The 17658-nt window shown below is 50.3% G+C and overlaps 1 protein-coding gene across 1 annotated transcript in view; it reads left to right on the forward strand.

Moving 5' to 3' along the window:
• Positions 1-12467, forward strand: part of LOC138273024 (uncharacterized) — a 61393-nt gene extending 48926 nt beyond the window's left edge. The window contains exon 3 of the mRNA XM_069218873.1: positions 10927-12467. Coding sequence (XP_069074974.1) covers positions 10927-11521 — 595 coding nt within the window. The 3' untranslated portion in view covers positions 11522-12467. The remainder of the gene's footprint in view (positions 1-10926) is intronic.
• Positions 12468-17658: the final 5191 nt, after the last annotated feature.

Here is a 17658-nt window from a genome sequence, read left to right on the forward strand (position 1 = left end):
AAAATATTTTAGAGACTACACTCCCTTAGGAGGTAAGTAATATACAAAGTATATACACCAGAATACAGAAATAGCTGTAAAAACAGTTAGAAAACAGTGAAAATAGTGAAAATCACAATAGGATGCAATGGGCCTTGGGGAGGCACAAACCAGTGGATTAAACTAGTGGAATGCGAAAGTTGGTCTCCCACCTAGGCAAGTGTAGTGTGTAGAGAGGCACCAGGAGTGTAAGAAAACACCAAGGGTAAGTAATAGAACCCATCCTAGAGCCCAGGTAACAGGAGTAAATCACAGTAAGATTCCTAGAACACACAAAAAGTTGTGATAGAAGATTATGCAACAACCAGAAGAGACTGCAAGACAACAATGATGGATTCCTGTCCCTGAAGACCTGTGGAAGAAGGGAACCAAGCCCAAGAAGCACTAAGAGAATAGGAGCCCCTGCTAACTCGGATGAAGGTGCAAAAGAAGAACCACTGGTGAGATGACAAAGTCAGTTATGCATCCAAGAAGACATATACGGTATTCCTGGTTGGTGCAGAAGATGTGCCACTCTGGATGGATGTTTGCAGTCTGGTTTGCGTCGCTGGATTCCGCCAACAAGCCTTGGCACACGCAAAGCTTGCGGTTAGTGGAAAATGGCGCTGCCAGGGACCAGGAGGGACCTGGTGGCCTCTACTCAGGAGGGGGAGACAAAGGAGGCTCTCAGCAACTCAGAGAGCCCTCAGAAGACTAGGCAGCACGCACAGGAGTCCCACAGCACAGGGACAAAGAAGGTGCAAATGGAGGCCCACGCAGCACAACACAAAGGGATCTCAGCCACCGGAGAACTACTCAGGAAGCTGAAATCGCAGGATGAAGTGCTGGATCCTAAGCTGTGCTGTGCAAAAAGAACATAATGGAAGGTCACATACAAGCCTTGGCAACTGCAAGTCACGCGATGCCTGGGGGTACTGTCTTACCTTCACCAAATTTGGACAGCTGGACCTTGGGACTGTCAGGGTCACTTCAGTCTGCTACCCCGTGTTGCTGGATCTACGCTCGTCATCTGGAGAGGGGACCCACGTCACCGGTTGTCACTGCAGAGAGGTGCCTGCTGAAGCAAGGAAGTGACTCCGTCACTTCACGGGAGATTTTTTCGGTTCTTCTGGTGCAGGCTGAAGACAGGCAGTCCTCGGAGGATGCACGACCTGGAAACAGTTGTAGTTGCTGGCAGGAGCTGAAGATACAATGTTGCAGAAGTTGACTTTGCTTCTTTCAATCAATCAATCAATCAAAATATTTATAGAGCGCGCTACTCACCCTTGAGGGTCTCAAGGCGCTAGTGGGGGGGTGAAGGGGGGGTACTGTTCGAACAGCCATGTCTTGAGGTTTTTTCTGAAGAGTAGGAGGTCTTTGGTTTTGCGGAGGTTGGTGGGGAGGGAGTTCCAGGTTGTGGGGGCGAGGTAGGAGAAGGCCTAGCCTCCTGTTGTGGTTCGGTGGATGCGGGGGAATGTAGCTAGAGCGAGGTCGGCTGATCAGAGGTTGCAGGTGGGAGTGTGGAAGTTCAATCTTTCATTGAGGTAGGTCGGGCCGGTGTTGTGGAGGGATTTGTGTGCGTGGATGAGGATCTCGAAAGTGATTCTCTTGTCTATGGTGAGCCAGTGAAGAGATTTGAGGTGTGGTGAGATTCGTTCGTGGCGGGGGAGGCCAAGGACGAGGCGTGCAGCTGTGTTCTGGATTTTCTGGAGTTTGCGTTTGAGTTTGAGTGTGGTGCCTGTGTAGAGGGCGTTACCGAAGTCAAGTCTGCTGCTGATGAGTGCATGGGTGACTGTTTTCCTAGTCTCTGGGGGAATCCCTTTGAATGATTTTTTTAGAGTCCAGAGTGTGTGGAAGCAGGAGGAGGTTGGTGCATTGATTTGTTGTGTCATGGAGAGGGAGGGGTCCAGGATGATGGTGAGGTTGCGTGCGTGGTTTGCGTGGGTGGGTGCGGGGCCTAGGGCGGTGGGCCACCAGGAGTCATCCCATATGGTTTTGTTCGGGCCGAAGATGATGATCTCGGTTTTGTTGGAGTTAAGCTTGAGGTGGTTAGTTGTCATCCAGTTGGCGATGTCGAGTAGAGCAGCATGTAGGTTGGTTTTGGCGGTGGTGGGGTTGTGAATGAGGGAGAGGATGAGTTGGGTGTCATCTGCGTAGGAGAGGATAGTGATTCTGTGTGGTCGGAGGATGTTGGCTAGGGGGATCATGTAAATGTTGAAGAGTGTTTGGCTGAGGGAGGACTCTTGGGGGACTCCGCAGATGATCTTGGTAGTGGTGGAGTGGAAAGGTGGAAGGCAGACTCTCTGGGTCCGGTCGGTGAGGAAGGAGGTGATCCAGTCTAAGGCTTTGTGGCGAATTCCTATGTTGTGGAGGCGTGTGTGGAGTGTATGGTGGCAGACAGTGTCAAAGGCTGCGGAGAGGTCTAGGAGGACGATTGCGACGGTCTCGCCTTTGTCAACTTTGGGCATGTTGTCGTCACTGCATGCGATGAGGGCGGTTTCCGTGCTGTGGTTCTTGCGGAAACTGGATTGTGAGGAGTCAAGAGTGTTGTTTTCTTCGAGGAAGTGGGATAGGCGGGCGTTGACTAGTTTCTCGGCAACCTTGGTGGGGAAAGAGAGGAGTGAGATGGGGCGATAGTTGGAGAGGCTCTCTGGGTCGGCTTTTTTTTTTTTTTAGGAGAGTGGTGATTTCCGTGTGCTTCCAGGGGTCTGGGTAGGTGGCGGAGTCGAAAGAGGAGTTGATTATGTCGCGGAGTATGGGGGCGATGGTTGGGCTGGCTTTGTTGTAGATGCGATGTGGACAGGGGTCAGAGGGGGATCCGGAGTGGATGGAGTTCATGGTTTTTTCGGTTTCTTTGTGTGTGATGGGGGCCCAGGTGGTGAGTGTGGTGCGGGGTTGTAAGCGGGGGTTTAGTTGGGTGAGTGATGGGTGTGTGTGGTGGGTGTGTGTGGTATGAAGCTGTTATGGATGTCCAGGATTTTGTGGTGGAAGTGGTTGGAAAGGGCGTCACATGGGGGCTGCGTGTGTGTGGGGTCTATGTTGCTGGCTTTGGGTTTGGCTAGCTCTTTAATGATGGTGAAGAGTTCTTTGTTGTTTTGAGAGTTGTTGTCAAGGCGTGTCTTGTAGTGATCTCTTTTGGCGGTGCGTATGAGTTGGTGATGGGTGCGAATGGTGGCTTTGACGGTGGAGAAGTTGGTTGTAGAGGGTTCGTGATGTGATATTTTGTCCGCTTGGCGGCATTTGCGCTTGGAGTCTTGGAGTTCAGGGGTGAACCATGGAGCGTTCTTGATGTTGCGGGTGGCAATGTGTTTTCTGAGGGGGGCTAGTGTGTCTGCGCAGGTAGTGATCCATTTAGAGAGGTTGTGTGCTCCTGTGTTGGGGTCGTTGGTGTGGGGGGGAGGTTGTGAGCCAGTTGTGTGTTCAGGTGTTCTGTGGGGATCCTGTCCCACATGCGGTAGGGTGTGGTGTGTTGATAGTGGTGTGTGGGGGGTTTTGTGAAAGAGAAGTGGACGTAGTGGTTGTCAGTTCAGAGGAGTTCACTGGTGTGGGTGTAGGCTATGTGTTGGCTTGAGGTGAAAATTGCGTTGAGCGTGTGTCCTGCTGAGTGGGTGGGTGTGGTGACCAGTTGTTTGAGTCCGAGGTTGGTGAGGTTGTCTATGAGGGAGGTAGAGTTGTAGTCTTGAAGGTTCTCCAAGTGAAAGTTGAAATCACCAAGGAGGATGTAGTCTGTGGAGGTGAGGGCATGCGAGCTGATGGTGTCGGCGATGGTGTCGCAGAAGGTGGGGCATGGTCCTGGTGGTCTGTAGATTAGTGTACCTCTGAGAGTGAAGTTGTTGTTAATGTGGATTAGGGAGTGCATGTGCTGTCAATAATGTCTTGGGGGCTGGTGGTGACTTTGATGGTGTCCCTGTGTAGGATGGCGATGCCACCACCTGGCCTATTGAGGCGGTCTTTGCGTTGGAGTTTGTATCCCTTGGGGGTGGCAGTGGCTGTGTTGGGTTCCGAGGAGGGGTTGGTCCAGGTTTCCGTGAGGAAGGCGATGTCAGGTGTGTGTGATGTGATGAGGCCGCGGCTGCCATAAATGGGGAGGAGGGAGGGAGTGGCAGCTGGGAGGAGAGAGGTCTGGGCGAATGGGAAGGCTGGGGGGTGGGGCCGCAGGGATTAGCAGCGGCGGGAAAAAAGAACAACAGGAAAAACGGACGGTGAGGAGGTGGGGGGTGGCGGGTGGGGCCGCGTGTACCCAGCGGTAAGTGAAAAGAGGAAAAGTTTGAAAAATGGATGGTGAGGAGGTGGGGGGAGGCGGGAGGGGCCACGGGGACGCAGCAGCAAAGGAAAAGAGGAAAAGTTCGAAGAATGGACGGTGAGGAGGTGGGGGGAGGCGGGAGGGGCCGTGGGGACGCAGCGGCAAGGGAAAAGAGGAAAAGGTTGAAGAATGGACGGTGAGTAGGTGGGGGGAGGTGACGCGGGGACACAGCAGCGGGGATGTTAAGCAGGAGGAAGCGGCCAAGTGGAGGTGGCGTGGGGCAGCGGTGCGAGGAGCGACCAAGGGTTGCAGTTGCTTTTTGTAGAGTTCCTGGAGGGTTCAGCTGCGGTTCCATCAGTAGAAGATGAAGTAAAGGATGCAGAGGATTCCTGCTGGAGTCTTGCAATGCAATTCTGAGGAATAACCCAGGAGAGAGACCCTAAATAGCCCTGAAAGGGAGATTGGTCAGCTACACAGGTAAGCACCTATCAGGGGAGGGCTCTGACGTTACTCGCAACACTCTGGACGAGCTCTCGGCACCAGCCTGGGGTGGTGATGGACAGGGGAGTGGTCACTCCCCTTTCCTTTGTCCAGTATCACACCAGAGCAGGGACTGGGGGTCCTTGAACTGGTGTAGACTGAATGATGCAAGGTGGGCACCATCTGTGCCCTTCAAAGCATTTCCAGAGGCTCTGGGAGGCTACTGCTCCTATGCCTGTAACACCTATTTCCAAAGGGAGAGGGTGTAACACCTCTCTCATAAAGGAAATCCTTTGTTCTGACTTCCTGGGCTTGAGCTGCTCAAGCAACGGGGGGCAGAAACCTGTCTGTGAGGTGGTAGCAGCTGGGGCTGCCTGGAAAACCTCAGAAGGCTGGTATGGCAGTACTGGGGGTCCACTGTGGAGCCCCAAGAGTGCATGGAATTGTAAAACCAATACTAGAATCAGTATTGGGGTACAATCCCCAGATGTTAGACACCTTACACTGCCATATTTGAAGTTACCATTGTGAAGCTGGACATAGGTATTGATTTAAGTTCAGAGCATGTGTAAAATGGTGTCCCCGGACTCACGAAGCCCGGGAAAATGGTCCTGGACAGCGTGGGGGCACCTCTGCTAGTGCATGGGTGCCATCACACAAAGGTACTTTGCATCCAGCCTTCAGTGTTGGAAGGCCTGACATATAGGTGACTTATGCATGACTTGGTGCAGTGTAAATGGCTGTGAAATGGTGCATGCACCATTTCACACAGGCTGCAATAGCACTCCTGTAGAAGCCTTTACATGGGCTCCCGATGGGTGGCAAAAGTAATGCTAAAGCCCATAGGGATCCCCTGGAGCCCAATGCCCTGGGTACCTAAGTACCATATGCTAGGGGATTATTAGGGGGCACCAGTATTCCAATTTGCCTGCACCCTTTCTTGCCTGAATCCTTTCCTTACCTATCCTTCTATGTAATGCACACTCAACCTCTAATCTCAACGAAAACCCCTCCAAGAACACCATCTTGCACTACCTCCTTTCCTTCAAACACTCTATTTTCCTGCCCTTCTCGCAATACAATAGGTCCCAGTTTTTCATGCACAAAGGCAACACAATTAGACAATTGAAAACACAGCATTAGGAATAGACCCCAGCCCCAAACCATACATCAAAGGAAAGACTGATATAGGGACCGAGTTTGGAGGTTGGATGGAAGCCAAGAACTTTCAGCTCATTAACCAGTTGATGGTGACAGAATGACTCAAGGAAGAGTGCTCTAACCCACTTAGGCAATATCTGTCTGACTTGACAGAGAGGGGTCCAGAGAAGCTAGCAGTGTTGAAGTGGTTAGCTAGCAATGTTCACAAAGGACCACAGCAGCAAGAATCTAAGCCAGAGTGGGAGAGGAACTCTCTACAGATTTTTTCGAAACCAGAGGAATAGGAAACCTAATTGTAATGGTGTGTCTAGGAAGGGGCATCATGACAAGGGAGGGCAGGGGAGTCCTTCCATGTCCAAGGTGGTGACTTGCTTCAAGTGCCATAAGGTGGGACACTTCAAGAGAGATGTTAGACAAATGATCCTGACCCAGCAATACCTGTGATAGCAAGTAAGTTACATGTGAGTGAAGGGACTCCAGAGAGCCCAGTTGACTTCAACCTTATGGCTATGGTCATCTGATAAAAGGACCCAGATGCTCTGAAGCACATTAATCTTAACACAATATGATTTATGCAGGAAGTTAGTATCAATGAACGAAGAGTGCCTGCCCTGAGGCATACTGGAGTCTTTCGCACTATGGTTAAGAAGAAATACCTTTACCCTGAGGAGATACTCCCCGGGACCAAGGATACAGTATTGTTAGCCAGTGGCGGGGCATTGTGTACCTGCTTGCAAGGTTTGAGATTGAGCTCAATGGCAAGATTGCCATGAGTGATGTCGGGGTAAGGGAAAAGCAAGGTGTTGGATGTCTCTTGGCAATAATTTCATTTTTTTTTGCTTAGTGCCATGACCAGAAACCTTTATGGCTTGGACAACATCATCAGAGAGGGATTGGAATCATTCCTGATTTACAAGGATAAGGACAATGTAGTTTGCACGAAACAATGTCGTTTGCAGGAAAGGGCAGACTCAGGCAAGGCAATGGCCGGGGAGGTCTACACTTCTGCTCCAGAGGGAGGGGAGGATAAAGATCCTAAAGCAAACCAGTTGCTAGAGTCTGGGTCACATCCAGAGCTGCAGGGCTTGCTATCTGCTGGGAGGGGGCACTCGGGAAGATTTACACAATGCACAGGAGGAGTGCCCTACACTTATGGGACTTTGGAACAAATCCCAACCACACGTGAGCAAAGGAGTGGTTGGGAAACACTATGGCCCTCATTATGAACATGGCGGGTTGTCCCTCCATGCCGGCATTGGCGGTCCTCACTCACCGCCAGGCCTCCCCGTCAGGCAGCCTGGCGGTGAGTGGAAACACTATCCGACAGGGTGGCTACGCTACCCTGCGGATAATGTTCCCATTTCCACCAGCCTTTTCCTGGTGGGTTCACCTGCCAGGAAAAGGCTGGCGGAGGGGGTGCCCCGGGGCACCCCTGGGGGCCCCTGCACTGCCCATGCAGTTTGCATGGGCAGTGCAGGGTCCCCGGTGCAGTGCCCCGTCAAGCAGGTCACTGCCTGATTTTCAGGCAGTGATCTGCGCGGTGGGTGCAGCTGCACCTGCTGCACAGAGGCATTGACGGCGGCTCCATGTGGAGCCGCAGTCAATGTCCCGGCTGGGCCTTTCTGTGAGCCAGCGGGCGGAAACAATGTTTCTGGCCGCCGGCCCATAGAAATGTTCATAATTTGGCCGGCAGGGTTCCAGGGTCGCTGGTGGTCAGTGTTTTGACCGCCAGCATGAACACGGCGGTTGTTACCGCCGTGTTCATAATGACCATGTATGTTGGCTGGGAGGTTGGCCTATTTTTTTAGTGAGCCAGTAAATCCTGAGCAAGGGACTAGCAGAAAGCTAATGGTTCCATAGGTGCACAGAAACCTCCTGTTGTCATTGCCACATGAAGTGCCCTTAGCAGGAAATTTGGGGATTAGAAAACTCAGGATAGGTTGGACCCTCTGTTCTAATGCTCAGGGATGCACAGTGACATAGAGTTTCTGTAGAACATGTTCTGCTTTCCAGATGAGTAGCTAGACAGGAAAGAGGACTTAAGTAGCATAAGTATCTCTACCAGTTGTAGATGTTCCATTTGAGCAGGTAGGAATAAGCGTCACTTGTCTATTTGACCCCCCTTCACGGTCAAGCAACAAATATATCTTGGTTTTGGTGGATCATGCCACCAGGTGCCTGGAAGCTGTACCTCTGAGGAGTATGACTGTATGGGTTTTAGCAAGACCTCTCCTGGGGATCTTTTCTAGGGTCAGATTTCCAAGGACAGTAATTTCGGACTGGGGAACCAACTTTATCTCCTCTTACATGAGAGAGATATGGGAAAAAGGGCATGGAGTATCGACTTGCCAGGGTTGAGAATGACATCAAGGGCAAGGCAGTCATGAATGATTTTGAGGTAAGGGAAAATCAAGGTGCAGGATGTCTCTTGGGCAATAATTTGATTGCTCTTGGCTTGGTGCCAGGACCAGAAGCCTTTATGGCTTGGACAATGTCAGCTGTGTTCACCAGATCACAGGCTACTTATCAGTCTCAGAGTGACCAGGATCATTCTTGATTTGCGGGGACCATGACAATGTAGTTTTCAGAAAAGGGTAGACTCCGAGAAGGTAATAGCTGAGGTCATCGATTTGGCTCCAGAGGGAGGGGAGGATGATGCTCCAGAAGCGAACTAGTTGAACTGCATGGTTTACCAGCTGATGGGAGGGGCCTCCCCAGAAAGATTTCACAAGGCACAGGAGAGTGCCCTATGATTGTGGTACTTTTGAAGGAAGCCCAGGAACAGGTGAGGAAGGGAGTGGTCTGGAGACACACTCTTGGTTTGTGGGCTGACCTAGGAGAATGGCCTACTTTAAAGTGAGACGCTAAATCTTGAGCTGGGGACTAGCAAGACGGTACTGGTTCCATTAGTGCACAGGGACTTCCTGTTGTCACTGGCCCATGACGTGCCCTTAGCAGAACATTGGGGAATGTAAAAAAACAGGATAGGTTGAACCCTCTCTTCTACTGTCCACAGACACAGAGTTTCTCTGTAGAACCTGACTTGTTTGCCAGATGAGTGGTTAATGAGAGAGGATTAAGGCACTGTTAGTGCCTCTACCATTTGTATGTGTTCCATATGAGTGGGTGGGTGTGGAAATGGACTATATGAAAGGCAGTTTGAGACCTCAAAGACTGTCATCTGCCAAGCAACCAGATGAGCTGTGTGAGGGGGTAGAATCCCTGCAAGAGATCTGCCTGTGACCGAGACTGGGGGCCAAGGCCTGCTAGTCTCCCTGTTGAGGGAGGGGACATCACCCAGGTTATCCAAGATCACCTGCCCTGAAGCCTGGTTACCATTGCCTGCCTGCTCGCCAAGAGTAGTGTGCCCTGTGAGAAAAAGAAGTGCATTAGAGGCAACGAGGTCCAGTAGAGAATCCTGTCAAGTGGACTCACACAAGGCGGTGAGAGGAAATAGCTTCTATACCAATTGGGTCTTTGCCTGTAAGAAGGACAAAGGCCCTCATTCCTACTTTGGCGGGCGGCGGTCGCCGCCCGCCAAGCGGGAACCGCCAGAAGACCGTACCGCGGTCAAAAGAGCACGGCGGTCATTCTGACTTTCCCGCTGGGCTGGCGGGCGACTGCCAAAAGGCCGCCCGCCCGCCCAGAGGGAAAGCACCAGCAACGAGGAAGCCGGCTCCGAATGGAGCCGGCGGAGTTGCTGGTGTGCGACGGGTGCAGTTGCACCCATCGCGATTTTCAGTGTCTGGCAAGCAGACACTGAAAATCAATGTGGGGCTCTGTTAGGGGGCCCCTGCAGTGCCCACGACACCCGTTCCCGCCAGCCAGGTTCTGGCGGTGAAAACCGCCAGAACCAGGCTGGCGGGAAGGGGTCGAAATCCCCATGGCGGCGCTGCTTGCAGCGCCGCCATGGAGGATTCACAGGGGCAGCGGGAAACAGGCGGGAAACCGCCGGCTTCCCTTTTCTGACCGTGGCTTTACCGCCGCGGTCAGAATAGCCCCAGAAGCACCGCCAGCCTGTTGGCGGTGCTTCCTCCGTCCCCTACCCTGGCGGTCTCGGACCGCCAGGGTAGGAATGACCCCCAAAGTCTGTAACCCTGTATGCTAGGGGAGGGCCGCTGTGAAGTGAACCGTGGAGAACATTGTGCCAATCAGGCTTGGATCCTCTGTGCAGCTAAGGATCGGCAACCCCACACGCTATTAGGGGGCTAGTTCACTAGAGTGAGTAGGAAGTGGGACAGGGAACCACCAAAGAAAAACTTGAGCCCTGACCTCATGGGGGCAGTGTAGTTGTTTGTGAATGGCGTCCTACCCTTTATGTGCGTAGTGTTAATAATATTGTTAATCACAAAAGAGAGTATTTGGCTGGGCAATCATTTTTTGCTGCTGCTGCCTGCACATTGAGTTATGAATCAGTGTTCATGCCTCTGTGTCCACTTGTCTTCCCTGAGGAAACCTTGGAATGCTCGGACCATGCTTACCCTAACAGTCAAGTGCAGAAGTGGTACTTAGCCCAGTTACTCAGGATCCATAGTAGGTAGGCCCATAGGATACTACAAGTAAAAGGCCTCAGTGCCGAGAGATGAGCCCAATAATCCCTGCTTGTCCCATCGTCCTCTGAACAGGGTTCTGGCAATCCTTGTGCTACAATCCCTTCACTAATATTAATCTCTCTTTCCCACCTCCTGCTTCTCACATTTAAATCTATTCTCTCCCGCACATGCACAGAAGCATCCTCTTACACTGAATCTCAGGTGCACATATATACACACATGCTGTAGGTGGCTGTTTTGTACTTCTACATCATACAAAACTGGATTGAACACAGCACATACTGCTTAAAAAACAGATCCCCCCAGGATCAGAGAAATGTGTTTTGTCAGTTGTGTTCCCATCAGCAGGGCTATTCAAGGATATTTTTGGTCTCCGTGACAAAAACTGTTCTTTTTCTGAAACATTGTTCAATATTCAGAATAACCAAATATCTTTATTATGTATTTACTAGCTCAATTTTACCATTTCAGATTGGAGATTACTGATCGCCAGTTTGCTTATGCAATCCAAATGACAAGAGATCAGTGTGACACCCTCGACAACAACGTTATGGCCAACGTGATCCCCAGTGATCTAAAAGATGACATACAAGATGCAATATTGCAAGGAAAGGTTTATGAGGGTTCCCGAATTGCATTTGCTATACCAGTTCGTCATAGGAATTACTGGGATCATGCGGAATACCAGCTCCTAGTGCCTGACAGATCCGGAGAAAGCCCAGTCCAGCGCCTGCTGAAGGAGATGGAACCCAACCAGTGTGTCCTCTTCCACAGCCTGCTCTCTCCTTGTCTGGATTATTGTATCGATCCCCAAGGCTTTTATTCCTTTCTCCCATATCTGAACGTCTTTGAGAACATAAATAATAATTACAAAGCCTTCTCTTTCTCCTATCTTTATAAAGATGACCAGTGCTGCCCCACAAAGGATCAGCTTTGGGACGCATGGAGGCAGATAAGAGATGAGATGCCTTTCTATCGCTGCGACAACCGGCCGCAGTGTATTGAGTGCTTTGCAGGAGGGCAGCAGAGTAAGGAACAGTGCCTTCAAGGGTTTCCCCGAGCCTGAAATGGTCCCAACGTTTGGCACTTTCGTCCGTTACAGCAGAGAGTTGATCTTTGTTTCATTAACAGGCCTAGTCCCTGACTCAGAGTTTCGCTAAAAATCACCTTTCCTACCATTAGTGGAAATAGTGCTTCAGCCAGGTAGGCAGTATGTTGGCATTTCTGCCAACCGTGATACATTCGCCAGCAGAATTTCTATATAAATGTTTGAAGTGGCTCTAAATATGCATCTTACGAAGAAGTAGGCCGCCACTACTGGCATCCAGCAAACCATGAATGTGATGTGGACGTGCTTCTACATTAGGGGGTACAAAGGAATAGCCTCAGTCTCCCCTTGACTAAAACAGAAGTCCCAACTAATACGATCCTTGATCAATAGTTGATGACAATGACATCATGCCAAGTCCACCTCCTTCCCTAAATCTCCCATTTGAATACAGTTGCACACGTGGAGTACGAAAGGAAATAGTTAAACCAATGTTTTCCGTCGTGTTGCTTCATTCCTTGTATGCTTAATGAAGGAAACATTTTGAGCAGTCCCTTTAATATCTTGTGACTTTCAATGCTTCCGGTGTTAGTTTTTCACGGCTCTTTATCAGAAATGTTGATGGGTCTGGAGGAGACAGCAGAGAAGATTTGCATACATCCCTTCAGGTCTTGGCCCCAGTGAGTCAAGCCGTGGTGTTGGTCTCTGGGGTGAAAAAAAGATGATCCAGGATTAACAGCAAGATTCTGCATTAAAACGCGCTACCTCCAGCTCTCTAAGAATCATTGGTTGGGTCAGGGAACAGCATGGTTATATCATGATTGAGTTATTAGCAGGTAGTTTCAGCTTCGGTTGTGCTTCAGCTTTAATGATTGCGATAACAAAAGAATCATTCCTCTTCTGACTGTGTAAGATGAAAATTCTTGTTTGCTTTTTCAAAATGCAATAAAATGTTATTATCATTACATAAATGTGTGCCTATGTACTTTAAGGACACACGCAGTCAGTTTCGGGCGCCTGTTCATTTGGAACAAGGACTTTCGTAACAAGAGATGCTGCAAAGGACTACTGTGGGGAAATAAGATCGTGCACTCTTGGTTGTACACATGAACCAAAATGGCTAAAAAAGCAGGAAGGGGCAATGTACATGAAACAATACAATATATAATGTATTTGCATAGATGTCAAGTACTCGATAGGACATGCACCTGATGCTGCAGGAGATGGAGTTTGCACCGTTGAGATCCTTGGTGCAAGTTGGAGTATACGTTGCACTCAAGTGGATTGACTTTTTTTTCAAATTGAGGTTTAAATCGAGTTCAGCAATAGATCAATTATAGCGAAGCACATTTGCTCCACAAGGATCACAGAGAATAGTAGATTTGTAACCATGAGGGTTTGTTAGTAGATTAGGAAAGTTACTAACACAGATCAGTTGAATTAGTCATAAATCCATAGTCCCCTTATAATAACAAGCTTTAGCATAATCTAAAACAATTCAGAATAGCAAATACACAGACAAATTATTTAAAGTGGTCATATGCAAATCAAAGAAGGTTCAGTTTCTCCTGAAAGGAAATTCCCCCAAAATAGCTAAACCATTAAATGAGATTGGGGGACGTTTAGGCAAAAGGTTTCAGCAAGTAAAGCCTCTAAAGTAGAACCAAATTAAGGTTCTAGCAGACAAAGGAAACATATATGCTCGAAGCCTAACGCTAAGAGCAGGGAAAGTAAGCTTAGGGTCTCATAAGAGGTAAGAGGCATCGGCACTTGAAAGAGTAGATAGAGCATCCGCAGTCAATGGTAGAAAAAAAATATCTGCAACTAACTGACTCAGCAGTGCACAATTCAATCAGTTTCTCAAACTGTACTACTCACCACGTTTCCCAGAAAGCGAATATCAATCAGGATTGAAAGTTCCCTCGGTAAAGCAAATTCTCCTCATGTTCTTAGCTTTCAGAAATGGTACCTTACAGCTGCCAATGTTCAGAAATATTTCAAATTGAATGGTTTATCATCGTCACAGTCACGCTGCTCCAGACACAGGTACCAGAAAACAATTTATTAAGTTACAGTGAAACTAAAAAATAATAAAAAATTCTCATAATGACAGCAAGCCTATTCATTAAGTGAAACTAGTGGAGTTTAGCTTTGCTCCTAAAACAAGATAAAGAATGAGATAGCACACCACAGCCAAAATCACATTTGAAAGTTTAACTTGAATTATTTAACTGAAGCCTACATTAACTAAGACCAACTTTATGTAAACACACTTTAACTATGGTTGATTATAATGTGGGAATCACTAACTATGGTCAAACTTAATATGAAACCACACCTTGTATATACGTATAATAATGTGCATTAGTATATTTGTTTATGTAAAATGAAAAAAATAGTTACAGCGGGTTTCCCGTTTCTCACCTGTATTGGCTCATTGAACCATCACACAAAACGTTCATAAATCCCCTTCATGACTGTGTTTTAAATGCCTGTGATTGACTTTTGCTATTTATGTGTACATTCTTCACACCCTCAATCTCATCATAAAGATGGGACTGCTTCTTCATCAGCTCAACTTCTTCTGTCTTTCTCTTTCTTCTGTTTTATTTAGTCAGCCATTTATTTTCAGTATTCTTGAATCATTCCTACTAGCCCTCCTTCTAATCCATCTCATTCACAGTGATGAACAAATAGCTAAGACAGTGATGATAAAAATGGGGGTTAAGATAGTCCTAATATATCATCACCAGTGCTGAAAAGTTAGCTACAAATAGATAAAAACCTTTCCCACTTGCTTCTCAGGGACCTGTTGCTTCTCACCCTTCGAACTCTTTCGAAACTCCAGTAATGTTATTTAGAAACGTATTAAGCTCTTTGCGCCTATCTGGGATGTACGTGCAGCACTCCTAAATGGATAACATGCAACAAACTCTGCCCTCTTTCACGAGTAAGATGTCTAATGCAAGTCTGTTCTGGAGAACCATGGTCCTACTAGCCACAAGTTATGAGGTACGAGTTACTAGTGGGCAATGCAACTGCAGTGTTTTAGGCCAGATAGTCGATCAATGTAGACAGCTTTCTAATATTCAAGTAATTCAGAACTACTCCTAACAAAGAAATCATAGGTGGTCATTACAACCCTGGCGGATGGTGTTAAAGCGGCGGTAAGACCGCCAACAGGCCGGCGGTAAAAAAATTGCAATTACGACCGTGGCGGAAACTGCCAACAAAGACAGCCACTTTAACACTCAGACCGCCACGGCGGTACAAACAAACAGCGCGGCGGTCACCTCCAACAGACAGGCGGGAGACAATGTACCGCCCGCACTATTATGACAGGCCAATCCCCCACCTTTTCCGGGGCGGATTCACCGCGGATAAAATCACGGCGGAAACAGGAATTTAGAAGGGAAAACGCTCACCTCTACACACCCCATGAGGAACGAGGACACCATGGAACCGGAACTCCAAATTGAACCTGCAATAGTCTTCCTGCTCCTCTACCAGGAGCATGAACGCCGGCGGCGAAGACCACGGCGAGTACTGCACCTACGACACAGGGGAGGGGGAAGGCAAAAAACAGGAACACTCACAGGCAACACCCCCACCCTCACCCACTACAACACACACACTGATACATGTGGATACATTACAGTTACACCCCCCAAGCCTCCCGGAAGAATGCAAAGACAAAAGGAAATGATTGTAACAATTGTAATCTATTAAAATCCAGTACTCCAAAATATATATACACTATAAACAAATATATACACCAATAATACAATTCCCGGTATTGCACCATTTATAGTCCGTGGACCACTGGGCCTAAAATGCATGGGTGAGGACCACACTCGATACCCGATCAAAACAGAGAGAACACTGCAGGGGCATCAGATAGAAATACAACAGGCACCTCAGGGGGAAAGGAAGGGAAGGCACCTCAGCCGGATGAGTGCATGATGCCAGATCCACGAGGAGGCTCAATGCCCACTGATGTATCCTGGGGAGTGCAAAGCCACAGTCTCTCAAGTCTCTACAGTCGGTGGTTTGCCCACTGTTCAATCCTGGGGAGTGCAAAGCCACATTCTCACAAGTCTCTACAGTGGGTGGTTTGCCCACTGTTCAATCCTGGGGAGTGCAAAGCCACAGTCTCACAAGTCTCTACAGTGGGTGGTTTGCCCACTGTTCAATCCTGGGGAGTGCAAAGCCGCAGTCTCACAAGTCTCTACAGTGGGTGGTATGCCCACTGTTCAATCGTGGGGAGTGCAAAGCCACAGTCTCTCAAGTCTCTACAGTGAGTGGTTTGCCCACTGTTCAATCCTGGGGAGTGCAACGCCACAGTCTCACAAGTCTCTACAGTGGGTGGTATGTCCACTGTTCAATCCTGGGGAGTGCAAAGCCACAGTCTCTCAAGTCGATAACAGTGGGTGGTTTGCCCACTGTTCAATCCTGAGGAGTGCAAAGCCACAGTCTCGCAAGTGGATAACAGTCTCCACTGGTTCTGGCAGGGGACTGGTGCCCAGAGTGCTTCATCCTGTGAAGGACAGAGGTAGTGGATGGATGTCTCCACTGGTTCTGGAGGGGGACTGGTGCCCAGAGTGCTTCATCCTGTGAAGGACAGAGGTAGTGGATGGATCTCTCCACTGGTTCTGGAGGGGGACTGGTGCCCAGAGTGCTTCATCCTGTAAAGGGCAGAGGTAGTGGATGGATGTCTCAACTGGTTCTGGAGGGGGACTGGTGCCCAGAGTGTTTCATCCTGTGAAGGACAGAGGTAATGGATGGATCTCTCCACAGGTTCTGGAGGGGGACTGGTGTCCAGAGTGCATCACTCACCCCGTGACGGACCCAGTTGCGTCAGTGGCCCTGCCGCTCATGGGCTAGCGGTGCCCTGTTCAGCGGTGCTTGTGCTGGTGGTCCTTCATGGCCCAGCGGTGCTTGAGTTGGCGGTGCCCTGTTCAGCGGTGCTTGAGTTGGCGGTGCCCCGTTCAGCGGTGCTTGTGCTAGCGGTCCTTCATGGCCCATCGGTGCTTGAGTTGGTGGTGCCCTGTTCAGCGGTGCTTGTGCTGGCGGTCCTTCATGGCCCAGCGGTGCTTGAGTTGGCGGTCCTTCATGGCCCAGCGGGGCTTGTGCTGGCGGTCCTTCATGGCCCAGCGGTGCTTGTGCTGGCGGTCCTTCATGGCCCAGCGGTGCTTGTGCTGGCGGTGCCCTGTTCAGTGGTGCTTGAGTTGGCAGTGTCCTGTTCAGCGGTGCTTGAGTTGGCAGTGCCCTGTTTAGCGGTGCTTGAGTTGGCGGTGCCCTGTTCAGCGGTGCTTGTGCTGGCGGTCCTTCATGGCCCAGCGGGGCTTGTGCTGGCGGTCCTTGATGGCCCAGCGGGGCTTGTGCTGGCAGTCTTTCACGGATCAGCTGGGCTGGGGCTGGTGGTGCCCTCCTGGGCAGCTGGGCTGGGGCTGGCAGTGGCATCCCGGGCAGCTGGGCTGGGGCTGGTGGTGCCCTCCTGGGCAGCTGGGCTCGGGCTGGCGGTAGCCTCCTCGGCAGCTGGGCTGGGGCTGGCGGTAGCCTCCTGGGCAGCTGGGCTGGGGCTGGCGGTGGCATCCTGGGCAGCTGGGCTGGGGCTGACGGTGGCCTCCTGGGCAGCTGGGCTGGGGCTGGCGGTGTCCTCCTGGGAAGCTGGGCTGGGGCTGGCGGTGGCCTCCTGGGCAGCTGGGCTGGGGCTGGCGGTGGCCTCCTGGGCAGCTGGGCTGGCGGTGGCCTCCTGGACAACGGGGATGATGGCGGTTTTCTCCGCCGTGCAGCTCTTCCCAGACTTGCCGGATTTCTTGTGGCCCTTCCCCCACCTTGGGAGGTGTCACAGCTGACTCCACACTCCCACTGGGACCCCTGGAAGCGGCTTTGGTGGCTGGAGTCTTCCCCCTCTCCCGCCGGGCACTGGCCAACTTCTGATGCTTCACAGGTGGGGGACTGTCTGTGCTATGGCTCCGTGCCACACTGGCTGTCCTGGTGGCCAGTGCACTCCACATACCGGTGACTACAGGCACCACTGGTCCCGGAGATGTTGTGGCTGAGGTGCTACTTCGGGACCTATGAGATGGATGGGGTGGGGGAGGTGTGGGAAAAAGGTCAAGGCTGGACATGAAATATTTCTTGGACACACT

The sequence above is a fragment of the Pleurodeles waltl genome, chromosome 2_2, assembly GCF_031143425.1.
Source record: "Pleurodeles waltl isolate 20211129_DDA chromosome 2_2, aPleWal1.hap1.20221129, whole genome shotgun sequence".
Classification (NCBI taxonomy): Eukaryota; Metazoa; Chordata; class Amphibia; order Caudata; family Salamandridae; genus Pleurodeles; species Pleurodeles waltl.